This window comes from Sceloporus occidentalis, unplaced genomic scaffold, assembly GCF_023333645.1.
Source record: "Sceloporus occidentalis isolate IW3139 unplaced genomic scaffold, rSceOcc1.0.p SCAF_28, whole genome shotgun sequence".
NCBI classification, from domain to species: Eukaryota; Metazoa; Chordata; class Lepidosauria; order Squamata; family Phrynosomatidae; genus Sceloporus; species Sceloporus occidentalis.
Window position 1 is genome coordinate 49,100 of NW_028317008.1, and position 27,982 is coordinate 77,081.

The 27,982-nt window shown below is 40.0% G+C and overlaps 2 protein-coding genes across 2 annotated transcripts; one reads left to right on the forward strand and one right to left on the reverse strand.

Annotated features, from left to right (window-relative positions):
- Window positions 1-4,785: 4,785 nt before the first annotated feature.
- Window positions 4,786-12,415, forward strand: LOC149299392 (prenylcysteine oxidase 1-like). The gene is made up of 6 exons (XM_089485968.1): window positions 4,786-4,999; window positions 7,410-7,616; window positions 8,133-8,307; window positions 8,415-8,626; window positions 9,266-9,406; window positions 11,748-12,415. The coding sequence occupies exons 1-6, from the start codon at window positions 4,786-4,788 to the stop codon at window positions 12,413-12,415; spliced, it is 1,617 nt and encodes a 538-aa protein (XP_089342094.1).
- A 6,232-nt stretch (window positions 12,416-18,647) lies between these two features.
- LOC149299393 (interleukin-17B-like) lies at window positions 18,648-19,975 on the reverse strand. Its single transcript, XM_089486249.1, has 2 exons — window positions 19,683-19,975; window positions 18,648-18,903 (listed from the first exon to the last, which is right to left on the reverse strand). The coding sequence occupies exons 1-2, from the start codon at window positions 19,970-19,972 to the stop codon at window positions 18,648-18,650; spliced, it is 546 nt and encodes a 181-aa protein (XP_089342375.1). The 5' UTR covers window positions 19,973-19,975.
- Between the last annotated feature and the right edge of the window lie 8,007 nt (window positions 19,976-27,982).

Genomic DNA, 27,982 nt, shown 5'->3' on the forward strand with positions numbered 1-27,982 from the left:
GATATCAACATGTGCTGGAACACGCCAGAGTGGATGTACACTTACAATTTGTGTAGGTATATCGTGCCTGTGTTAATTAGTTGCTTCTCCTCTGTTCTCCTCCAGATTCCCAGGATATTTCTCGACCTTCAGCTGGTGTGGATGTACACCAAACAGGTGAATTGAAGAGAATCCAGAGAGGGATAGTATAAAGTAAATAATATTTATTCCGGGCTTATGCCCAAACTAAAAGTAATAACATGTATCCAACAATGGATCTTTAAAAGTGATTAAAAAGTCTGATAAAATAAAGTAAAAAGAGCTCTAAAAAATGTCCTACCAGGCCATCAGCAGATGGAATATCACATTCGGCAAATGTGCATGAATGAACAAATACCTGAGTTGGGTTTCCTTTGCTTTTTCAGTGCTCAGCCGCTTCCCACAGGGATATTCTGTATTCTCCATTCCCAGTGTGCGGTCTTGTTGGAGTTGAATGTAGACATTCTTGTTTTCTGGGTTTTTACCGTACTCTGTGTGCTACATGACCAGAAAAATGTGTTATTTGATTGACTGCATCTCCCAAAGAATAAATCTGAAAATACACGCCATTCTTCAAAGTACTTTTTGGCTATTAGAAAGACACGATCAGCTCCTTACAAAATGCATTCTGTACCTGTTATGATTTAATAACTTTAATTAGTTAAATTTCATATTAACATCCTCTAGTCCAGACACTAAGTACGCAAGCAGAATTTAGCTCCACCACTTATATAAGGTATAGAAACTAGCAAAACATTCATTTTTTATCCTCTATCTGCACGTTTGGATATGGTATGATATATTTGTGCAGCCAAATATTTAGTAAGCTTGTTGATCTATTTACAGTAACACAGAAATTTGTGGGTAATATAATGTGCATAACACCAACATTTTGTGCAATAGGCCGTGTGCCTGTGTATTTGAGTTCCTGTGTAATTGGGGCACAAACTTTAACCTTTTCAATTCATTCACTTCTGGGTCAAAATAAAGACCCCGAACCAGCTCAGCTTTGGTGATTAAAAACCTGCTCAATGGCACGCAGGTGAGCTACCTTATACTGGAGTGAGGTGGAACCCAGAAATGGGGATTGTATGAGAAGTGCAGTACAGACTGGGCATACTGCCATTATAGGGGGGATATATATATATATATATATACACAAACACACATGATTCAAAAGTTTGGGGTCACTTAGCTGTTTTCATGGAAAACAAGGACATTTCTAGCTGTAACAATCACAAAAGGGCTTTCTGATGATCAATTAGCCTTTTAACGTTAAACAGATTAGCGAATACAACGTGCCATTGGAACACAGGAGTGATGGCTGCTGATTAAGGGTCTCTGTACGACTATGAAGATATTCCATTAAAAATCAGCTGTTTCCAACTACAACAGTCATTTACAGCATTAACATGGTCTGCACTGTATTTATTATTCATTCGATGCTATTTTAAGCAAAAAGACAAAAGATTTTATTTAAAAAACAAGGACAGAGTCTGAGTGACCTCAAACGTTTAAACAGTAGTGTATCAGTACAGAGCCATCATAGACACATTGAACATGTTTTAAAGCGGTGCAACATATTGTCGATCACTGAAGCAAGACGTGTGAGAGGACAGCACCTGAGAAATATATTAAAACATGCTCACATGTACAATAATTCCCTTCCCTACTTTTTTAACCCCTTAACGTCCATTGACAGGTCAGGAACGTCACGCAAAAATGTGACGACCAAAGACATGCCCGGCACGTCATTTCATTAAACAAGCTTAGAAAGTGAAAACTTTCTTTGCTTAACCCCTTCAGTCCCCAAAAAACGCATCCCAAGAATCCCCTATGGACGTACCGTTACGTCCTGCCCTACTTGCAGCGGCAGGGACACATCCCTGACTCCCCCTGACAGCAGAAGCCAGCATCGACGGAAGCCAGAAAGCTGTTACATTTTTAAATGCCGATCGCACGATCGGGCATTCCCTTCCGGGTTGCTTCACTGCTGACGTCACCCGGAAGTTCACCGGAGGACAGGATATCCCCTGCAGGGGATATCCTGTCCTCTGATGAGGCACAGGCGTTGCGGTCTCTATGCAAGTCTGTGGAGACTCGCATAGAGATTACAGTGTGATCGGTGCAGGGGACCGCGGGGAGGAGAGTGAGAAACCATGTCTCTCACCCTCCTCCCATGCTGAAAAAAGAAAAGGAAAAAAAAAAAATGGTTAGTCATTTAAAAAAATGAATACAAAAAAATCATTAAAATAATACAATAAATAACAATTAAAAAAAAAAAAATAAAGTGAGCTAAGTGATGTCATTGTGACATCACTGGCATTAATAACATGTTCAAGAGGACTTCTAATCAAAATATATATATATATGTAAAAAAATACAAAAAATAAAAACATAAAAAAATATATAAAAAAGATAATAAAAAAAAATAAAAAAACCTTACATCCCATTGCCAGTGGCGGAACTACCGGGGTCGCGACTGCGACCGGGCCCTGGAGTTCTGCCAGTCAGGGGGGCCCAAGGGGAGCCGAGCAGTCGTTTTCAGCAACCGCTCGGCACCCTTCTGTCTCCTCTGCTCCCTACCCCGGCTGCAGTGGTGGGAGCGCGTCTGTCTTGGGTGCCGGCACTTCACGCTGAGCGCCTGCATATGACGTCATATGCCAGCGCTCAGCAGTGAAGCCGTGTGCACGGCGGCAGAGGAGAGAGACAGAGGCCTCGCGCCCCCACCACAGGACTGTACGGTAAGTGACCTACAAAGGGGGGTAGGGAGAGGGTAGACAGTGAGAAGGGGGGTGGGGTAGATAGTAAGAAGGGGGGTAGGGAGAGGGTAGATAGTGAGAAGGGAGGGGGTACATAGTGTGAGAAGGGGGTAGATTGGGTTGGGGGGGCACCGGGGCCCTGAGGCTTCTAGTTACGCCCCTTCCCATTGCCCTAGCACATCTACCAAGTATTACCCCCCTGACCCCGTTCACAACCCCCAAACCCGTTAACCTTATAGTAGATTCCCTATAAGTGCTGGGAAAGTATGGAAAATCTACATAAATCAGGTATTTCTGAAATCAGGACACGTGAATTGATAAACTTGGAGTGGATTTTCCATCACTTTACCTAATTTTGTGAGCATTCAGAGGGAAAAATTTAAAAAGATTAGGTTTTTCTGGTTTTTTTTTTCAAATTTTCACTAGTTTTTACTAAATTTCTGATTCTAAATTTTCAGCTAATCATCTAACTATGGTATCAAAAGAAAGCTCTACCTCTCCTTGAAAAAACAATATATAGTTTACATGGGTACACTATTCACAGGAAAAGAGAATAATCGCTGAACCGACATATCGCAAAAATGGCAAAATTGCTCCAGGACTTGAGGTACCAAAAACCCCTGAGATTTAAGGAGTTAAACGGTGTTGCTGTAATGCCTGGATGTTGAGGCATTCAGCAACACCGTGATCGGCATCAGGGGCCATCTCTGGTGGACGCCGGTTTCAAACTTCAATGGTGTCGCTGAAATGCCTCGATTGCAAGGCATTCAGCAAAACTGAACACTCACCCCAGGACATGCTGTGACCACTCCAGAGAGCGGACACAACCGCGAGTGATTTTGCCACTCGCAAGACGGCGGCACGTCCTTTCAAAAAAATTAAGTTGGAAACGTTCGCCAGAGGGTCTCCAGTGCTAAAACTAACGCTGTATCTTCCCAAAAATCTTGACATGGAAAGAGTGAAAATAAAAGCATTTCAAATACCGAAGGGGTGTCTGATTTAAAAAAAAAAATGGTTTGGTGCGGTAAATTGGAGTGGCCGGGCTCAAAGATAGGGCATAAGCACAGACTGACCAAAATGGGGTCGTCCCAAATGTGGCCTTTTAGCCCCCAAGCATCAGACAGAACCATGCATGTGGGGTATCACTGTACTCAGGAAAGGTTGCTGAACACATTTTGGGGTGTTTGATAGTGATGTATACATGGAGCTATAAATGTATTCCTCAAGTACAAAAAAATAAAAAATACTACCACAAACTTTGGCAAAGGCTGGTGGTAGAATTAGTGCATGGAAAGGGTTAAATACCAGCATTTGAAATATCTTGGGGTGTCTAGATTTCAAAAATATATGGTTTGATGGGGTAAATTGCATTGGCCAGCCTCAAAGATACCTGAAATTGCACATGAGGCAGAATGACCAGCTTTGGGGAAAAAATTATTTTAAAATAGCAAAACGCTTCTTGTACTTATTGTCCAATAACTAGCAGAAAAAAGTAAACAAAAAACAGGTGTTTCTAAACTCAGGACAAATAGTTTAATCGATTTAGCAGGTTTTTTCATTAGCTTTTTTGGATGAGTAAAAAAATTTTTTTTTTAGGTAAAAGCCAGAAAATGTTTTTTTTTTTAAAATTTTTCATCATATTTTTTTTTTTTTTATATAGGAAATTAGATAACATGATCAACAAAATGGTATCTGAAGAAAGGCCTTCTTGTCCTGAAAAAAAAAAGACTATTTAACTTGCGTTATATAAAGGTACAAAAAGTAAAAAACAGTCTGGCCCTTAAGGCGTTAAGAGAGATATTTACCAAATTGTCGGTGTCCGTTTACCGAAGATGCATGAGACAGCGTTAGCGTATTATTCATGTTTAGGACACACATTTGACATGTAAAGTGCTGTCCCGCCGTATGTGTGATGTATAACTAAGTGACAGAGTTTATAATGGAGGTGCGATAATAACTAGTTGTTGTTACCTAAGCGTGTAACTAGAAGGCAAAGCTGAATGGGATGCTTGCTGTGCCGCTCATTTGGGGAAAGCAGGGATTCATATATCTCGGTGCCACTACCACCATTACAAAAAACGGGAAAAGTCCAACACAAGCACCTTACAAGCCTAACAAGCTCATTCCCGTGAGTGACACAAAAATCACGTCTGGAAGCTACCGGCCCTGGTCATCTCGCAAACGCACTGCGCATGCACCCGCGCACAACCGCCGCTACCGTAATGCGCATGTGCAGTTCACCTGCCGCAGACGTTCCGTCGCATTTTTTTTTAATTCGCTTTTTCGAATTCCCTTTAGAATTATGGAACGCTATGCTTTCCGTTGGAAGGATGAGACAACGAGCGCTTGCTCAGTCTCACTGCCTATTGTCATTTGGTTACCAGAGGATGGAAATAGTTTCAAACCCCTGTAATGGTAATCATTTAGTGCAATCCAATTGTACAACAGCTGCAAACGAATAGTGCATGTGCAGTAATGGGTTAAACTGGCCGATGTGTACATCTGCTTAACCCTGCTGCAGCAAACTGACATAAGAAAACGATTTAAAAAGTGTTACACTCTAAAAAATAAAATATCAAATCTCATCATAAGCAAATTAACTATTGCTTCATATATGGGAGGACTAACAAGGTAGAATACCTATAAAAGGAATGTGGATCCAGTCAGGGGGGAAATGTTATTGCATTTACTCTGTTGGTCATATATGGAATTGTAAGTAAAACAAGTGAAAAACCTCAGGCAGTGGCCCAAGACAAGTAAATTAAAGCCACCCAGGGGGCAATTGCTCCCTCTCTTACCAGTCTTCCACTTGTCACACATTATGCTTCATCTCCTTGGATTTGTCAATGTCAATGCCCTGAACACTGTGCCCCTGTGGTCCAGAGTGAAGTTATATCCAAACGATATGTTCTTTTCTGTAGTTTTGTGTTTTTGGTTAATTTATTGTTATAGGTGCACAAAATACTAATTCAGTTCTCTCCCAAGAAACAGCAGAAATGCCCGCTTGCATGTGCCACTCACCATCACATGAAGAGGGGTCCATAACTGAAGGACCATTGCCATGCTGCAATCACCTCCCCACTATAACACGCCTGTAGGTGGTCTGTGGTATCATTCTTCATGGGTTTTCACAGTCACTGCAGCTCAGACGAATATGAAAGTACTTGCAAACCTGGAGATAGTTAAATTGTTTGCAATTTTTTTATGTATTTTTGTTACACAACTTTTGCTGTTTCTATACATATTATTGTAAATTCAGAAGCCTATAATCTATATAATTCTGCATTGTTGATATGCATGAACAAGGGCAGGCTGGCCGGTCCATGGATGTGTATTTGTAAGTGTTTGTGTGATAGCATAGATATGTGTGTGTTAGCATGAATGTGTAAGTGTGCGAGTATGAAAAGTGTATGTGTAAGTATGCGTGAGAGGGAGTGTGTGTTAGCATGAATGTGTATGTGTGCAAGCATGAAAAATGTATGTGTAAGTATGTGTGAGTGTGTATGTATGATTAAGTATATGTTAGTGTAAACATATGTAAGCATGTGTATGTGTGTTAGTATGCATGTGTAAATTTGTGTGTGTACATACGTGTGCTAGTCCATATGGGGGATGCAATGGGGCTTTACTTGCACCCACATAGCCAGAAAGTGGCAACCCTCTTCTGTACATCAAGATTACTATGCATTTCAGTTATGTATTGAGGAGGAAAACATACTATTTATATTACACAGGGCTTCAATCAGTATGTAATCAGTGCTCATGTAATCAGTACATTCCAACAGTTACGCTACAGGTCATAAACAGCTAATGATTTTTCCAGCGTATTTCAGCAATCAATATATCTTTGTCCAAATAGGTCTTATAGCTTTAAAATTAAACAATAACTAAGGTTACCTCGTTGCGCATGCGCATTACTTTGCGCTCAGTTCCCCCTAGTAATAGTTTACAGAGCGCTTGCGTTCCGGCCCTCAGTTTCGTCCGTATGGCCGCGCCTTGTTTCGTATAGCTGATTGGACCGTGGTGATGTCAGGAGCGTGGTCCGAATTGTAGTCTGCATATTCAGCATGGCTCTTCTCCTGTTATTGACAGCTCATTTTATCTGGCTCTGCTCAGGGCACCAAGGGGCCCCAGACCTCCCGGGGAGGATCGGTAATGAAAAAATGGAGCAGGGGGAGATATCTTTTCAATGCATGATCTCCTTTATTGGAGAGATGCTGTCCATGTTAGCCCTATGTGTACCATGCTGTAATCAGTGGCTCGTGTGTTTATATCCGTAACTGTCATTCATTCACACTCTCATTCATGCGTGTTACATGTTTGTGGGATATACAGATTGTTGCTTTTTTTTACACTGAAAGGTGCTCAGTGGCTTTTGTCCCACTCCTCACCGTAGTGCTTAAAAGGTTATCTGCTTTAAGATATCCAGATCTCCCACTTAAGGAATGTATGGATATAGGATATGTAAAGGGAGCTCCATTCACATCAGCATTGCCCCATATCCCTTTATATCAACTTGCTGCATAAAATCATGGTCCCTCTGATATGCCAGAATTCTGATAGTCCTCCTTTTCTCATATGCCATTTATGGGCAACAATTTCCATCGTGTTTTCTCTCTCCCTCTCCAGCTGTAGTAGGTGCTGGAGTTGGAGGATCAGCTGTCACCTACTTTCTACAGCAGCAGTTTGGCCCCCAGGTGCAGATCGATGTATTTGAAGCTGATCGTGTTGGGGGCCGATTGGCCACGCTAACAGTCAATAACCAGCAGTATGAATCCGGAAGCCTGTCAATCCATTCGCTGAACCTTCACATGCAGGACTTTGTTAAACTTCTGGGTGAGTGTCAGGCAATGCGCTTCATGTTTGGGTCTCATTTAGTGATTTCCTGGGTGCATCTGGTTTTGTTGTATATGACAAAAAAGATAATTCTGGACCTCAGTCTGTGTTCATATTAAGATTTATAACTCCTGTTCTTTAACTCCAGCTTCATGGAAAGTTCTTGTGACTTTTGTGCAACTTTGATTATGAGCAAGTTTTGACTTGACCTTGGATATATTTCTTTACAACCACCCTTGCCAACTGTTCTTCTTTACAGTTATTTATTAGGATTATAATGAAGCATGCTTGACATGCCTAGGACTGTGTATCCCTGGGTTATACAGCAAAGCAATATATATATATATATATATATATATATATATATATATATATATATAATTTCATCTTTTGGTACTCATTGTGGAAGCCATTCTAGAACTTTCAAAGATGGTTTCTGCCTGATTAAAGAAGGTGATTGCTGCCATTATGACTTACTTGGAATTCCCATGGAATTATTGTGTCTTTTCTGATCAGGACTCAGGCACCGCAGAGAGGTTGCTGGGAAGAGTGCCATATACAGTGGAGACCAGCTAGTTTTGGAGGAGACGGACTGGTACCTCTTGAACCTTTTCCGACTATGGTGGCACTATGGGATCAGTTTCCTCAGGCTACAGATGTGGGTGGAGGAAGTCATGGAAAAGTTCATGCGGTATGAGGAAAGACAAAAATGACCTCAAGCCATCTTGGGGTTTATATAGGTTTTCTCCAACTGAGGTAGAGCTCTTTAGTTAAACCTGTTTGTTGTCATGTTTGCAGGGTATATAAGTATCAGGCACATGAATATGCATTCTCCAGCATTGAGGAGCTTCTGCGTTCACTTGGAGGAGAGCATTTTGTGAACATGACACAAAAATCTGTTGCAGAATCTCTACTGGGTATTGGTGTGTCACAGCGATTCATTGATGATGTCATCGGCGCAGTAATGAGAGCCAGCTATGGGCAAACAGTGGCCATCCCAGCCTTAGTGGGTGTGTAATTGTTACTGGAATTTAAACATTCCTTCTCATGTCTTGATAATGAGGGAGCTCCCTCTCATTTTAGTGAATACACTCTACAGATAACACATGAACCAAGAATTTTCTTTTCACTGCTAAAATGTTCTTACTTGAACGTGCAGTGATTTTCTACTATTGCTGTTACCTTGTACAACTGTGATAGGAAATCACTAAAACCAGCTCGATTTGCACCAGATCTTTTATTCCCTTATCCTCCAGATTGTCGGTAATCCATATGGGATCTGTGCTGTAATTGGAATAATTAATCAAATCCTGCTTGTGCTACTCGAGCTAGTCCGAGATGAAAAGGCTAAACGTACTGAGTGTTACGGATAAAAAAAATTACTATGGTGCAAAGTTTGAAAAGTGGTCTTATTGCCGTAGAATGTTTGTGCTACTTGGACCCATTGCATTGGTTGCTATAGTGATAAGACCATTAATATTTTTTATTTTTTTTAATCACTCTCTATTCCTAACCTCTCACAATCTCACTGGGTGATCCGTGATATAGATTCCAGACCTCTATGTCAAATTTTTTTTTCTACTTTCACATCGTTAATATGTATGATTGGAGAACAGTGTCCGTTGATAATAACCTAATTCCCCCAACAGGGGCCATGTCTTTGGCAGGAGCTCAGGGGAATATGTGGGCTGTGGAAGGAGGTAACAAACTGGTGTGCTCGGGCCTGCTGAAACTCACGAAAGCCAATGTTATTCATGCCAGGGTGACGGCCGTGTCTCTGCACAAGTCAGGTACAGTGTATATACAAAGTATCCTCATAGTTGCATATTTACGTTTAATTATCTGTGTCTATTTTTATGTAAAAACAGGCGACGAGGTATGTTAAAGTCACATTACTTTCTAAAGTACTACTTGACCATGGCAGTGTACTTGATGCACTTACACTGGTCAGCGACCACTAGCCAGCTGAAAACCTAAACATAGAACAACAAATACAGACGAATAAGCAGGGATAAAACATACACTTTACTAGGCCCATCTTGATATCCTAGTGCTGAAGCACAAGTTAGCAGTAGTTCCACAGCACACAATAAGGCTGCATTGGTACACAATAAGGCCACAGTGTGAGCACCAGCAGTAGCACATTTACTGGGTGCTGCCAGATTCTTCTTTGCACCTTGTTTCTGAAGCTTGAGTGGATGGTACTCATCCATTAGATAACCCACAGTGTACTTTCCTTAGCCGCAGCCACCAAAGCTTGGATAAACTCAGAAGATCAGGGTATTTTCTGTGGGCTGACAAGGTTTGGCCTCACAATCCACAACTGGAAAAGTGAAATCAAAGTCCCAGCTTCCCCACGTGCTACCATAACAAACACATATTCCTTACCAGTCAGGATCCAGACTGACAAACAGGCCCTTCTCTGTAGAACCCTACTCTGCTCCTACAACTTCACCCTCTATGTAGGATATCATGCCCCAGTTACAATGCATATTGTGGAATAACCTCAGTGTTGGGAAGGAACACACATAACATAGATTGTCTATCTTCATAGGTGTTAAATAAACACAGCACATCTCTTGAGTATATCCTTTGAAACAACAGGGGATGATTTGGTTAACACTACAGTCAGCTAAAGTAGACTTCCTGGCACCATATGTTGATCTGGAAGAATGTAGCACATAAACATTTTGATGTCAGTAAAAAAGGCAAGCACTAGTAAGTCACAGAGAACATTAATCATTGCAATAAGGGTACTTCATTGTGACAACAAGGTGGTCACAAAAAACCATCATGGTTCATTCTCATGGTGACTGTCGGAATCACTTCTGTAGCTAGAGTAATGTTCACCTTGACAGCCATGCCAGTTTGGTTGCTTAATCCTCTGACGCATTGCTTAAATACCTCCATGCACACCAGAACGGAGAATATCGAATTGACACTGTCTCAAACCAACCACTTTTACTAACGGCTGCATTACTGTTTACTTATTTCTGAAACATTTTCACTTCACTGTTTCGGGGAAATGCAAATTCATGTCTGTTCCCTAGGCCCATATTTATCAATTAAATCTACTGTAGTTAACATTCTCAGTTTCACAAGCTGCAACATAATGACAAGGATTTGATTACAATAATAATGATATAACTTTAACTGAACAAATTAAGGGGGTTTTGCGTGGCGGATTTGAGGTGATCACCTATTATTTCAGCATCATAAGGCTCATTATGTAGAGGATACTTACTCAAAGTGTCACCTCACCTTCACCGTATTACGCTGCTCTTGGAAAATGTTAAAAAGCAAACACGCACTGACCATTTCTTCCCCCTTCTTCATGTGCCATTTATGCATTTATGTGTAGTTTTGAGGATCTGTTGGTTTATATAAAAAAATAATAATAATGTAAAGAGTGCAATTTTAAAATCACACAGCAGAGAGCGCTGTAAGCTTGAGCTAATATAACATGTTAAAGGCAACAAAATATGCACAAAGCCACTTTAGCATGAACTGTCATTACTTTGTAGAAATTATATATATATATATATATATATATATATATATATATATATATATATAATTATATAGAGTGCTTCCCCGCCACCAAGTATGCACAAGATAAACAGTTTTCTTCGGATTAGTTAAATTGTCATTATTTCTAAATCTAATAAGATTATAGCTCTGTCCGCCTAGACTCCCTGTTTAACAGGTGCAAACAACTCACCTGTGTATAATATGCCAAGGGAATATATATATATATATTTATAATAGAGATATATTTATAATAGATATATAACACATTCTGTAGCTCCCTACAATGGGAACAAGATACATATTTACATTTTAACTCATAGAAGCCACAGATGAACTTGTTCTCTATGACATCGAAGCATGACTTCTGTTCTCTTTTCTGCCAGTCAAGGATGGTAATTTGTACTGTGTTATTCCTGCACCTTGTAACCAGTGGGTACTCATTTGTACAACTATGCAGTAACTGTTCAGGGCTGTTGCTAAATAGCTTGCATAAGAATGACATTTTCACCGATGTACAACTGATCTTGATTCTGATATTGCTTGATTTTTTTCACAGCATTATTATTTAGTGATCATGTTTTTCATCTTTTTCTGATACAGGAAAGAGGCCCCTGTATGAAGTACGGTACGACCAGGATGGGACACTTGGCTCAGAATATTATGATCTAGTAATTGTGGCCACACCGCTTCATAAGGGTGGTTACCCCATCTCATTTTTAAACTTTCAGCCTCCTATCCAGGAGCCTACGGCCCCTTATCATCGAGTAGTGTCCTCCATTGTGCACGGTTATCTAAATTCTTCCTATTTTGGCTTCACAGATCCCAAACTCTTCCCATTCTCTAGTATCCTATCCACAGACAGTCCAGACTCATTCTTCCACGGTCTAGAAAATCTCTGCCCGGTCAACATATCAGTTGGCTACAGAAGAAAGCCACCGCACGAAGCAGCGGTTTGGAGGGTGTTATCATCTCGTCCTTTAGACCGACGCGAGCTGAAAACCATATTTAAGTCCTACTACTCTGTACAAGTAATAGAATGGCAGGCGTTCCCCAGCTATGGAGCCACAGGCTCTTTCCGATCGTTGCCCCCAATTGTGCTGCACGATGGCCTTTATTACCTGAGTGGCGTGGAGTTGGCTGCTGCCTCGGTGGAAATGAGCTCAGTGGCAGCTAAAAACGTGGCCTTGTTAGCCTTCAATCGCTGGTTTGAACTGACAGAGAAAATAGACCAGCCAGATTTACTGCACAAACTGAAGACTGAGTTATAAGATTTGGATTTCACATCACAATGTTCCCAATGGGATTCTGTAGGTGAAACTGACAAAGCATGAAGCACAGTGGCTCCCCATCTCAGTCTGTATAAAAGCATATCATTGCCTGGACTCAATTCGCACTGAGACAATGGAAGTGTTTCTTAAATATTACCATTGGTCAACCATACACATTTTGTTAACTCAAAACCATATTTATTTGCTGTAATTGACTTCATTATGGATGCAAATTTGTACATTTTTTTAAACCAAACCTGATTGAATTGGAAAAAAATAAAGAATCAGGAGGGCAATATTATTTATGTCCTATGTGAACTGAAATTCCACAAAATGTTTAAAGGCCAGGTATGTGGTATTGGCACTAGCTGGTGGCAGGAAAATGAAGATCAAAACCACCTTAGGCTGTCCAGCCTAAGAAACATGACAAAGAATACAATGTATATACACAATGAACAGAAAAAAATTATTCTTTGCAATAAAATAAAATTCAGCAAGCGTCTTCATAAAAAAGATTTCCTGTAGCATATGAATTCTTAAACTGCTCGGGTGTCGCTAGTTCATGTCTGCATGTTAGCAATTCACTTTTACTATGACGAGCCTGTAAAACTGCCTGCGTTGTTCCCATAAATGCACGAGCAGTGTGAGCTTCATAGTACGCCAGGAAAAATGCCCACCAGAGAAGGGTCTGGCACATCTGGGCTGGGGGGCAAGTAAAGCTGAGTGCACCCCCCAATTAACACACTCTAACATACCGGAAGTGTTTGTTAAAAACCCCATCTGTTACGCACTTATTTTTGTTTACGCTATAGCACCACGGAAGACTTATAAAAACTCTTTTTCTACCTTATTGTTAGCCAGCATATGCATGAGATTGTATGCATTAGAATTCTGGATCTTTATTTTTTGTCATCTTTATATTTGATTATATATTTCTTGGAACTCCTCACATGTCCAGGCTTTATAACTAGCAGCTGCACAGTCAATCTGTATGGGTAATTATCATGTTTATATTTTTATAGTGCCAACAATTTAGGTAGAGATTCTTGAGGTACATACATTCAAAGGGTATTACGAAACTAGAACTGACAAATTCATACTAAACATTAGGTAAAGAGGGCCCTGCTTAAAAGCTTAAAAATCACAACAAAGTTCACTGTAATACTGACCTGTCCCCAGTTTTTTCCATCCTGGTCGCAGGTTCCTGTTTTACAACAAATACGTGTATGACTTCACTTGTTGATTGAAGCCAACATATCCTTTGCAGATGATTTGTTCCAATTCTAGACTGTGTCTGCGATACGTCAATGGGCTTCTTTTTCCTGTTTCATACAATTATTTACACACCGGAACAAATACACAGCTATCCCTTTCACTCTCGCTGACAAATTGATTTTGCACCAAAATGGCTCATGCAGTATGACAACTAGAGTAATGGAGTATTTCTGCTCTAAGTATTTTGCACATCTGCTCCTATGAACTCTTTAGGGTCAGCTGCACACCGTATCCCTTAAAAAAAATAAATTGTGACCCTGGATGATATGGCTTCACCAGTCCTCTCCTGCTTATCTTGAGTGACTGTAAGAATTAAGAAAAATTATTCTAATCAAATAAATTCTCAAAAAACAAAATCGGGGGGGGGGCAGAGTGGCCCATGAGCTTGTAGCTTGGAAGAAAGAATACAAGATGGAATGTGGTAGAGGGAAGTATAATTCAGAGGAGAAGAAGTGCTAGGACAAAAGCTCATAGTCAAAATCTAGCGGCTTAGATGTAATGCATGGAAGTTTTACTTCCTTTAGGATGTAAGTGAAAACCTTCCAGCAGAAGTTGTAGAGGTTAAATACAGTGAGGGGATTTAAACATCCTAGGAAAGGAATATGGCCAGTGGCGGAACTACCGGGGTAGCAGGGGTTGCGGCTGCGACCGGGCCCCGGCGGCAGGGGGGCCCAAGCCAAATGCGGCCCGCGAGACCTCGAGGTGCGGCCCACATAAGATCGGCAGCCAGGGCAACCGATCTTACGCGAGCCGCACCTCAAGCCCTGCTACTTACTTGTGGGAGGGTCTTCTGGACTGCACAGAGGAAGCGGAGTTCACGTGACATCCTACTTCCTCTGTGCTTTAGCAGAGAAGGCAGAGGGAGGCCGCGCCCCCTGCTGAAGTCTGTGAGCGGCATCGAGGAGCTGCAGTGCAGGTAAGGGGGTGGGCAGGGTGTTTGAATGAGTGTGTGTGATTGAGGGAATGAATCTGTGAATTAATGATTATATGAATAAATGAGTGTGTGATTGAGGGAATGAATCTGTGAATTAATGATTATATGAATAAATGAGTGTGTGTGTGTGTGTGATAGCATGGATGTGTAAGTGCTGGAACCTAGGCATGATGGGACTGTGATTGCTGTTAGCAATCACACTCCTATCATGCCAAGTCAGCCAGTACATGCTGAAACCTGGCCAGCTGCCCCCTTGTGTAGTGATGCTGCCAGCAGTATGGGGTCTGCACTTACAGCCACCCTGTACCAGCATGTACTGGCTGACTTGGCATGATAGGAGTGTGATTGCTAACAGCAATCACAGCGAGCACAGTCCCATCATGCCTAGGTACCAGCATTCACTGGTTGCCTGGGTATGATAGGAGTGTGATTGCTGTTAGCAATCACACTCCTATCATGCCAAGTCATATTGCTAATTTTGTCCAATTGTGTGTTACCTACTTTTATTAAACATATGAGTTTTTATTATTATTTTTAAAGGTGGGGGTCATTTTCGGTTTTGGCTAAGTGAACCCTGAATGTTTTGGTCCAGAATTTTCATTTTAGTTCATCCCTAGAATAAATCTAGGAAATCCTGAATTTGTAGTCGCAAAACTTTCAAGGCCCAGAAATCAGTGAGAGGAAGAGTAAAGGTTTTGTGTTATTTACTTTATTTTAATCTGCATATTTTATCAAAGGCCATATTTTTTGTCACAGTGAAAAATGAGTGCGGCCCGCGCATGTATACAATTCTGATGAAGGGGCCCACTGCAGAAAAAACTTGGACACCCCTGGATTATGCCCTTTGTACATGCGCCCCTTTTTCTTTGATTTTTTTACATTTATGATTCAATATGTAAATTGAATTTGTTGAATTAGTTGAAAAAAAATTGTTGGGTAAAAATCATGTTTTTTGGGGGGGGGGTGAGGGGGTGGGGGGGCCCTTAACAGATTCTCGCACCCGGGCCCTGAGGCGTCTAGTTACGCCCCTGAATATGGCTATGCTGAGAACAAAACAAGATCGAGGACTTTTTTCGTCTTTACACAGAAATAGTGGGCAGATGTTACGGTTCGATTTCTTAGCCAATGCCAGACACTATATTTCTATGCTCTTCTGATTTAAATAAATATTTGGACAGGACTAATTCTGCCAATGAAATAAATGAAATTGCACCACAATAAGCTTCCCTTGTCCAGTACTGACCATTTCAATTCTCCATAGTGGCTAGACCGATACTTTCCCTGTTGAGACTAAATTAATGAAACTTAACCTTGCTATTTTCAGGGTCAGCAATAAGGTGGCTGGGATAGAGACATAACTTGTTGGACTTTTGTGATTATATAACAATAATTTCCTCTGGACTGTGAGAACATTCTCAGGTTGCCTAGTAAAACTGTGACCTCTTTACAGCCAAAAGGTCTTTAGGGAATGTTGAGGCACCAGATGTTTCAGGGAAAGCATAGGTTAACCAGGACATGATAACAGAATCCTGAGAATGGGAACCAATATTTCACTAAATCACATAATAAACATATCTTCCTGGAGTCCCACACACCAAGGAAAATCCCATATTAGTGGCTTGTCCAACTGACCGCTGCACCTTTTACTTTTAGACTGAATATGTACTTGATAGTAAAGAGCTACTCTTCCTAGAGTATATTTAAAGGTACTGTTCCACCTACAAAATGTACATGATAGGCATCATATACACTTTAATGTGTGTCATCTTATATTTTACCCTTTTTGCATCCAAATCTATAGAAATCATCAGACTCCTATGAAGGTTTAGTGTGTTTCCTCAGCCACCAGCTGTGTAGAGTGTTGGCTGAGTGCAAATGAGGAACTGAGCTGTAGCATTTAAGTAAGGTAAGTAGTTTGTTCCATGTAAAAATGCATATTAAAGTACTTACAAAGTGAGTGAAGTCCAGTCAGGATACAGGTGGTAGAGTGCAAATAGACATTGCAATCTACTCAACCAGGGGTAAATGGTAAATGTCACGGTGATCTGCCAGCGTAGGTGAGTGTATGCATGCAGGTGGAGATGAGAAAGGGAGGCTAGGTATGTAGATTATGATGGACCTGGGTAAAAATTTAATTGGAGATTTGGAAAGGAGGCAGTGGTGGATATAAATCGTGAGAAAGGGGGAAGAGACAGGGATAGTGATGTATTACATGGACAATGCAGAGGAGAGGTAGTAAACGGTAAGAGAAGAAGGTTGGATAGTGGATAGCATTGTTTGTCGGGGATGGGGGACTGGATAGTGTTGTGTGAGAGATGTCATTTGGTGGTGAAGAGATGCTAGGCCATGCTATGGTGGGGGCTGCTGGATAGTTGAGAAGGGTGAATGACTCTTTGATAATGTAATATGTGGGTGGCATGTGCATTTTGGGTTATATGTAGACAGATAGAGACAAGCAAAAAATACACATACAGGGCTTAACTAACTGTCTATAAAGTATCTCACTAATCTAACCATACATTATACAGGGCCAGACAAGCTCTTCTTGCGGCAGAAGCTCACTGGGGTTGACTCTTCACAATGTATAGTGTAGTGAAGGAGCTGAAAACACAACTTCCCTGCAAACTCTCCTGTCAATACCCTCTAAAGTGGATAGATTCCATTGAGAGAGTAAATAGAGAGATGGTAATGCACGTTTAATTCCAAAAGTGCAGATACCCTAATATATGAGCAGGTGATGTTCATTCATACACTAACAATTTCTAAATTCACTTAGTTATATGGTAACTGTAACAAAATGCGATAAAATAAATACAATTTCCCACCATGCTCGTTTGCGTACGGTGTACAGTGGTATAAACATTATGCGTATCCCAGGCTCAGTTTGCATCATGATATAAAACAATACTCAGACGCAAAGCACACAAGAATATTACGGAAAGTGACTTATCTTTGATTGCTACACGTCGCCATAGATATGTTTATCAGCTCAACCATAACTGATACCAGGATCCGGCTGGAAACCGGTACCCAGTATCCTGAAATTATAGAGCTTACACTCAAATAAAAATATAGTATATAATTGAAATTGCACAGAAACAAGCAACAACAAGGAAACCAATAGCATAAAAAGACAAGGGAAGGGGTTGCGTTTGTTTACAAAAAAGAAAAGTGGTGACTACGGGGGTTATGATAACTTATTTTCTGAGGAAGTCTTTAAGGAGTACAATGCAGACACCCATTCAAAGTTATTCATATAAAGGCATGTTAGATTACCTGGCAAAATTTGAGTGTCAGAGAAACCAATATATTGAAGAGGAAAAACCTTATATATATATGGAAAGAACTGGCGATTCGAAATAACGCCAACCTTGGCCTAGCTAAGCCTAAGCAAGGGTTTTCTGTGATGTATTCTCAGAAAGCTAAGTTAGAATTTAGGGCAGCTTAAGTACAACTACATTTTTGGTTGGAAGATCCAATCAGGTCGAGCCAAGACAATGGCACCAGGTTCATATTTATGATAGTAAAGAGTGACATCTTTTTATCCAACAATTTTAACTTCCAAAGTGGTGGTTTATCAATCAACCCCTACTGCAATTTGTATAAGGACGATTAAATAACTAGATGATTCTGAAGTTTAAGCATATACACTATTTAAGAAACCAAACACTAACCTGTATACTAATATATAATTAATATGTTTTATTTGAAAAGCACCATCACGTTGTACAATGGAAAAAGACAGGCAAGACATACCCCTGTTTTAAAGTGGAGTCCTAGAGACACCATTGTATAGCAGGCCTCCACAGTAGATATGGATAATTTACAGGTAATCTCCCCCTTAAGACTTCCGAAGGTTACTGTAATTTTGTCAGATGCATGTTAGCATAATGATATTTGTTCAGAATGTGGTCAATATAGAAGGCAGTCTAAAGTGAAAAAGGAGAATTAACTTCTTGGTGTTCTGTTATTGAGCACCCCCCAAATGGATTTGTGTGATGAATGGAGAGGTAAGGGATGCTTTCAGAAAATACAGGTGCAACCGACTGCTATATTCTCCATGACTGCTACATACTCCTTGTGGCACTTCTTCCTTCTGCGTGCTCTGAGTCCTTGAGAGGTTGGCTCACACATCCTTCTCCTTACAGGGATCTTGCTGTAGATTGGAATACTGGACATGCTGTGATCCTCCTGCATGGTGAAAGGGTTAACGCACCCGTTGCACAAGCACCGTGCTTCTGGTATATCCATTGGAATTCGGTTTTCATCATGATTTATGCTAGGGAAAAGTAGACAGTACAGTGTCATATTTATGCATAGACTTCTCCCTATTAAGGTGGTGGCTTTTTTTTTTTTAAAGTGACAAAAAAAAGTTTTTTTGCATGCAAAAATACCTTTGCTTTCTGAAATCTTTCAAAAATTTTAAATTACTGGTAAACCAGAAGTAAATATCTCACAACAGTGTTTCTTCATACAATAATATGTTCATTTGCAGCCATGATGGAATGTCACATATAAGGGTTTGCATGCATTAATTACTTTCACATACAAATCCATTTGAATTGAGGAAACATTTACATATTAAGGAATATCCTCTCATATTGTTGTAATGTCAACAATATTCAATTGTATCTGTCACTCACACATTTGCGTATATATCAAACTTACATTTTATTGTTTAATCAGACTGTTTCAAATATATTATGTCAGGGATACCCAATATGACAATGAACTACAGCTATGTTCAATTCTACTAAAAAAATATATTTTTATTTAAGAGAAACAGACATATAATTCATAAACTCTTCAAGAGAACAAACCACTGTTTACCAATTGGACATCTCAACGATGTTCCTAAAGTGTTATCTATGACGTTCTTTTTTTTGGTATGCCTCATGTACTTAGATTTCCTTTTCTGTTCTGTACTCATATAAGCAACTCTCAAATGTGTCTGGGTGTTTTTGTGACATAAATGAATGAATGGCTAAGGTATTAGTTAAGAACAATGTAGACAGTAAAAAATGTACATTCTATCTTTAAAGAAGAGGACATACTCACATATAGGTCCACGGAGATAGACTTCTTCTGTTTGAGAGCCATAGTCTCAGGCTCACCTCACAGTGGTTTCCTGACAGGTCAGAGGTGTTTCTCAGCTGGTTGACCATCTCAATCAGACTCTTCTCATAATCCTCCACCAGGCTATAAAACTGAGATGGAGCAAAGGAGTTTCCTCCAAGCACAGGATCTGGAGAAGCTTTTCCTTTTTGACCTTTCTTTCGTCCTTTTAAAGCCTTGGAAGAGTCTGAGCTGAAGGCTACAGTCAGGAACAGTGAGATGGCGAACATCATCAACTGAGGATAAAAATAAACCCAGATCAGCGAATGGCACTATGTCAAAACTATGATGTGTGAACCAAAATTGTGATAAATGTAAATACTGTGCTAGTTCTCAGTAAGTATGAACAGTACTTTATATATGGTCAGGTTACCAAATTTAAAGATTTATATATAAAAAAAGCCTGTAAAACACCTATAGTTACATATTTTCTACAGAGGATATATACCGGTACATATGATGTAGATGATTATGATCCATGCAACAATATCAATAATGCTGTTCCTCAAAATACTAATTGCACTCTCTGGTATGTTAAGCAAAAAAAAAAAAAAACATAAAAAATTGTAATTAAGTCAAAACACACACAAAAAAGCTTGGTTCATTTTTGCAAAATTTACTAACAAGGGAAAATTTCAATTGGTTAAAAAAAATGATTTGGGATAAAAAAACTAGTTATACTACCTCAAAGCATTCTGGAGGAGGTTAAAAGTACAAACCTTTGTTTATGATTCAGGGAATGTTTTTGTTATATTCTTTCCTGCTCTCAGGTGTAAATGGAAGTTGTCGGGCCGGGAAAAACGGCAGACAAGCAGTTTAACAGACTTACATCTAGAGTCCTGAATAAACCATATGGTGACATTTCCCATGTGTGAACTGGTTAATGTAAACATCCTTCACAAAGACATTTACAAAAAAAAAAACCATACACCCCATTACCTTCTGTCGTCCTTTCAGAAATTACACTCTAAGCACTATCGTTAAAAAAAAAAAATCAGGCACAGGAAGAAGCTGACAGTTACGCAAGGTATTGGAATAAGATGGGATAATGCTGACTCTACACTGTCTTGGAAGACCCCTTTCAATGATCATAGTACCTTAGGCTTCGCGCTACTGTCTTGTTTTGGGCAATCATTATAACACATTCCAAGCAGAGGTGTAGCCCTCAATGTAAAAGGTCTCATTGTCCTCCTACATTTACCAACCAGTGCCTACATGTCAGTAAAATGACTAATAGTTATTACTTTTCATGCAAGTTGGTCAGCCCATCATGAACTGCTGCTTGCCACCACAAGTGGGCCAGTTTTGTGCCAGATTAGGAATCTCTACATCAAGGGGTCCTGGAGCACCCATATCTGTATCTGTTAATCCATTCCTTATTATCCTAAACTGTGGTAAAACAAGCTTAATTCAAATGATGAAGACCAAAATTTGTCCTTGTGCCTGGAAATACCTCACCATGACACAGAAAGAAGTAAACTCATAGAGATTAATATACAATGGCAAAAAAGTCTAATAGGCATGGCTACTTATCTCCTGGGCTTTGTCAAACCTTGCTCTTGAGGTAGTAATAATCCCATGAAATTCCAATCATAATCCCTCTTAGTCACTAAAGGGAATCCAGTCACACCAACTGAATTCGGCAGGATCTCTTGGCTCCTGGGATGCTGCCAAGTTCCTTGAAAAATCCATTGATGGATGCTGAGTGCAGCTGGACTCGAGAGTTCATACCAAGTTCAGCTATACAGTTCAACCCCCACTGAAGTTAATGGAGGACTCGGTTCAGTGTCTGCAGCTCTTTATTTGGCCAATTGAAGTGTTTTCCTTTTGGGCAGAATATGCCGAGAGCAGCCAGGTGGCAATTCACCTGCTATATAGACACTTAATTTCAATTGAAATTATGGCACTTGATTTAACTTATCAAGTAATTTTGGAGTTTGATATAAATATAAATACAGCTGTTATTGTAGAATTGCTAACTTTGACCTCAACCCCACTAATGCCTGGAAACAAACTCAGGCCAAATACAACTCTACCGCAAATGTCTATTTCCAAGGGTATTTTCATAGTAAGCTTACTGAGTTTACTTAATTTTTTTGTGGCATGGAGCTGGGAAACGATTCAGTCCCAGGATGGCTAAAGATCATAGGATAACCCATTAAACAGAATATGATGGTGCTATATAAATCGGTAAATAGCAATAATCAACTCATTGTTATTCTTGGCTTTAGTAACCCTAATAGAGGAGTATTTACGTATGATGGTAAAAGTATTGAAGACCCTTGTTAATATGTAGTCTACTACACAACACATTAAATTAGCTCATATATTTTAATATACAAATTTTATATACAAATACATATACTACACTACAAGGCCAGTGCAACAATACACATTCATACCTCAATATTTAGGTATATCCTGCTAATAGACTGAGATAACCACTACACGGTGAACTAATAGCATATGGATATAGCCATTGCTAACATATATAAGTATACCCACAGTAAGCATAACATCACATTACATTACAGTATTTTATATAGTACCAGCAGATTCCATAGCGCTGTTACAACAGAGTCAGTAAAAAAATTTAAGATCACACACAATAACAAACTGGTACAAACGGACAAGAGAGCCCTGATCTTGTGAGCTTACAATCTAGTCGGTGGTTGATGGGAAAGTATATATATATATATATATATATATATATATATACTAACTGCTAGCTGGTAACATAAGGAGAGTATAATAGGTAAGCAAAGTCTCTATAGACCAATTTCTGGAAACTTACCAGTCTACGACAGCCATGCATTGTTCCTAGAGACAGGGACTAGTAATTGCAACTGGAGGCTTCTCAGAGGGGACGATCTCAGTGCCAATGGGGACTTGAGCTGCACCCACTTCCAGTTCCTATAACAGGGACCTGATCCACCGTACAATCCTTTTGTACAGGTGCAGAGCACAATGTTAACAAAGGCCCGGCTTGTCCCTTTCTCTTTCTGTTGCGTGTCTCTTGTTTTATCCCAGACTGTACATGCAGGGACAGTGTTTGCACACAGGGAATGCAGTGCACAGCGGCTCTGTTCTCACACTCAGCACACACAGACCTGGCTGATATGCGCTGTTTGTTTGCTTGTGTTTCTTAAACTGACTTGGAGATGGAATCCCCCAATTAACAGAGTTAGATGGAGAATTGGTAAAATGTAGTATTACCAGCTGCAGAGAAAGGGCAGGGTATCCCTTTACACAATCTGTTCTGTCGCGGCTAATTTAGGAATAAGCATGAAGATGATTGTCAGCAAGTTAATGCTATGTGTGAATTACTAGTGGCCTCACCATGCATGTGGATGACAGAGGCATTAGTGCTGGATTTCAGCTGGGCTTATACACAGGGACTTATACTAAGCTCTGCATTAATGCGCTGCCTTGTTAAAAAATTATGATTTGATTCTGCACACATACAAAAGCAAAATATTGTAACTACAGCCCCATACATCACAGTTAATATGATAGCTACTAATATGTCTATTATTATTCCATGGCAGCTTCACCCAATACAGAAACTTTGTCTACATAGGCCACAAGCCTCAGTGAAACAACTTAGTGCATTCAGTAATGTTACATATAGCCAGTGTGTTTGGTTCTGTGACAGCATAGCTTGAACACTACCATCTAAACAGTAATTTTAGTGATTGTCATCACTCCCAAGAGTCATAGTCCCTCTTTTGGCCCCAAATCTTCCCATCCCTCTTTCATTCCCTAATGTTCCTCTTTTCTGTTATCTTGAAATGTTTAGTGAGCGTGGGTATATACCAGTGGTTACAGTGGTTATTTGTATAGAAACAGCAGAAAATGTGTTTATATATAAAATTGTATAAATAAGACATTATTCTTCTAAATATCATACTTGATTACATAAATAACTATCTAAAGGTCACAAAGAAAAAGTCTTGATAAAGTCCCGCTCATAGTCCTACCTAGTAGGCAAGGCATCCTGGAGGGCCAGTAACACAGACAACACCTTTAATACTAACTTCCTCCCTAACTCCCTTATCATTTTTCTCTCTCCCTTCCTGCCTTTCTCACTCATTCACTCTTACCCTTTCTCTCTCTCACTCACTCATCCCCTCACCCTCTCTCTCTCTCCTTAATTTCCCAGAGGCTTCTTTCTCACACAGTGTATGAGAGCAGCAGTGCTTTCACTGCAGGGTAACTTAACATTGCGTTCCTGCTTAGGTCCTTATTTGAGAATTTTGGAGCCGTCTGGGGGGCAACTGTCCCACTGCCCAGCCCACAAGAGGGGAGCTGATGGGGAGAGATTAGTGTAGAGGGGCAGAGCAGAGGGGCACTAGTGGGAGTGGGTCAGAGCAAAGGAGCCAGGAGAGGTTTGGGAGGATTAGAGGAAAGGTGTAGGGGGAAAGGAGAGGCAGGTGGGAGCCCTAGGCAGCAGAGGGACAGTTAGGACAACAAAGGTCATTCGTCTTTGAGGGATACCAAGAGCTGAGCATGTGTATTCTCATTGAGCCTTACATTAAGCACCAAGTGTGACTGACAACTCCCATGGTGACAGTGCTATTATATGTAAATATATGTAGTCCATACTCTAGCTCTCCTGAGGGTTTCACACAAGAAAACTTGAAGTGAAGACAGAAAATGTGCTGAGTGGGAAGCTCTAATGACACAGGGCGCTATCTACATGGAATGGTTGTTTATTTATGACAGCTGCTTCCTTATCATACCTTTAGGACTCCACAGACAGCCTTCTTTACTGTATGGTAATCAAAGGAACAAGGAAGTTCAGCTCTTTATAATATGTGAATGTAATATAATATGTAAGTATAATTGTTTTACTTACGGATTATGGGAGTGCATTGGAGTCCTTGAAATATGTTACCGTTTGACCTGATTACATATCTTCTTTGGATCATGTTAGAAGAGGAAATCAATATAAGTGTTTGGGTCTACATCTGGTCCATCTATTATTCCATACAAATGGTTTCTCAAACATGTGTTTCGTTAGAAGTAGTACATCTGCTGTATCCAGAACAGCTAAGGCCTGTTGACAGACAGATACATTGTGAGTGATATAGAACATCTCATCACTGTTTATACAGCAAACGGAGGCAGGTGAACACTGCCTCAAACAGGTGGTAATAATCCAAACATAACCTTATAGACATGACTGGTTGGAGCTGATGAAAATCTACCTCCGGTGAATGTTAAATAGCTACAGGAACATGTCTCCTCTATTGCTTTAATGTGTTTACCTTTAGTAACACATTATCCAATCAACAGAACACAGAAATGCTATATTATATAGCATTTACTAACATACACCTGATTCCACAATAGAACCGTAGATGATATAACAAATTTAAACCTGTAATTCAGAGTCCTTGTGTTTTCTCTCTCTCTCTCTCGCTTTCTCTCTCTCTATCGCCCCCCCCCTCTCTATGCAGGCCTTTTTTGAGAATTGGTAAAGACTGCAATTTATGTGTCCTATCTTCATGATCCTGCACTCCTTTGCCTTCCTTAAATGTCAGACTTCTCAGCCCCAGTGATTAACTGCCTGGTCAGAAAAACCTAACCCTGTTTTTTACATAGAGGCCACATCTTAAATGGTGCTAACAAGCATCACCCATGCTTACTGTTCAGTACCTGAACCCACACAATACTCCAGGAGTCATTTGTTTTCCTAAATGCAACAAAGGCAATACATATTGTATAAAAACACAGAAAGGGTCCCAAGTTAGATAAGAAAGCCACCATATTCAAAGTATTCAATATTAGCTATTTATTAAGACAGAATAACAGGTAATGTCATGGAACTAAAAATCCCCTGATACCCAGTCATAGACAAACTCCTTCTTTAGGTTATTAGTTGAGCACAGAAACTCAATTTACTCAACATAGAGCATATACTGTATGCATATACTTTATTGTTTTTCATTGTTACCTTTTTCAATTAATTACTTTTTTTAAATTACAGAGAAATATTGGTATACTTTTCAAATCAATGTATAACAAAGGATAAGCACAAAATATATATTATGAGACATATTAAGACTTGATTGAATGATCCATACTATAACAACACAAATAGTTACAATGAAATAGAATGACAAAAACTTCTACTAAGCAACAGTGGTATATTTACCTTAGATGTTGCCCTAGGCCTGACCCACCTCCTGCCACATCCACAGCCACCATCTTCATCACCTTCTACTGCATCCTATGGAGGCTATGCCAGGTCAACAGAGTCTTCCGTAGTGTAAATGGGCCACTTGGGGAGATCAGAGATCTTCCTTGTAATCAGCCCATTGAGTAGTGGCACAACTGGTGGTCTGATTATACAACAATATGTCACTACTAAGCAATTCTGTGGGGAGCACAGAGTAGAGCGACAGTGTACCAGTGATGGCTTGGCCTTTGAACACTAACAACGCAGCATAAAAAAATAAACTACAATGCTACTCCTACTGTAAATTTTACAGTGAATTATGAGTTACATAGTCTATTTTATTACCAAATCCCACTTCCCACAAATGTTGTTACTGCAAGGCCCCGATATCGAGGCATTTAGTAACACCGAAAAAAGTGGTCGCTCTCAAGAGCGGTAACATTCGCCATATTCAATATGGAAGCGATCAGCTCAACTGAATCACCTCAACTGGATAGATATGTTGGTGCGAGTGTGAAATGGGGCAAATGTATTATTTATTGTGGGCTCATGGGCGGATCTCAGTGGCATTGGAGCCATTGCCCCACCGAGAAAGTATTGTTATTCTCCTAATTCCTTGGAGGAGGCGGATTGAGCAGGGTCATTACGCATTTTTTTACTTTGCGTGGGTAGCACAGCAGGCTTCCCAATGGTAAGTGAGTTGTGTGTGGTTGTGTATGTCCGTATATGTTAGTGTGTGTGTTTCTGGGTAAGGTAATGTTTGAAAAAACACACAGAAAAAAAAACGGTTTCTGTTTCTCTCTTTGCAGTATACAGTAGATGCTCATATAGGTACAGTATGTACAGCTGCCTAACTATAGCCCAGTGGTTGCCACCCCTGTCCTCAAGGCACACAAACAGCACATCATTTAGTAATTACCACATTCTATTGCAAGAGGGAGATCAAAAAAACCTGAACCTGAGTGTGCCTCAAGGTCTGGGTTTGGGAGCTTCTGCAAATACACGCAAGACATGAAAGAGGGAGAGGACATTTTTCTCTGGCTCCCTGACTGCCTCCTGACCCTTGTATTTCATTGTTGCCCATTATTCTGCAGGAGTCGGTGTCAGAGTGCTTGATAGCGCCTATAATTATTGACTTCTGCTTCAATGTCAACAACAAATTGCAAACGAAAAACAGTATTATAGACCTACAATGACTGTATTTCTCTTCTTGCTTTTGGTATGTCCACAAAAGGTGACATGGTAAATGAATTAAATAAATAAAGGCTCCAGGCACTCAAGGGTTCCAGCTCAGGCAGATTTATTGAAGGACAACACCAACAACGTTTCGACCTCACAATGAGGTCTTTATCAAGTTTGATAAAGACCTCATTGTGAGGTCGAAACGTTGTTGGAGCCTTTATTTATTTTCATCTACTGGGGAGCTGGCCCTTCCTGGCACAGTTAAGCACCTGAGTTCCTTTGGTGTGTGTGCAGATTCCTCATTCTGGTGACATGGTAAATGAATGAGTCTTTGTCGTCAGTAGTTTGCATTGGGGTTAAATTGGTTAAAATTGCATTTCAAATCCAGCAGAACCGAGCAGCTCACTTACATACTAGTATCATTTTGTCTCAATTAAATTCTGAAATATATCTTTTTTTTCTAAGGTTATTTTCAGCTGCCAGCAGGGAGCAATATACTATGGAATGCTTCTCGTGTGCTCTCATCTTGCCTATGAAAATGCACATTGTTGTTATATTAGACCAAAAGAAAATGCTATATTGTATCACTTTTTAAATGTACCATCACTTATCCTTTACCTCAGTTATATAGATACTTACACCTCAAAACCTTGGCCATTACATTCTTCTATGCCAGTTTACATTCTTCAGTTTGCCAGGTGTGGCATATCAAAACCTCAAAACTTCTTAACTCGTCAATTTTAGAAGTTATGAAAACATCACTTTCCCATGCTAAAGAAGCATCATCTATCATCTATACGCTTGTGCTATATGTTTATTTCATTATTATTCATCCTCTTTTTGTCACAACCCTGCATAATCTTGTGGAAAACATCTG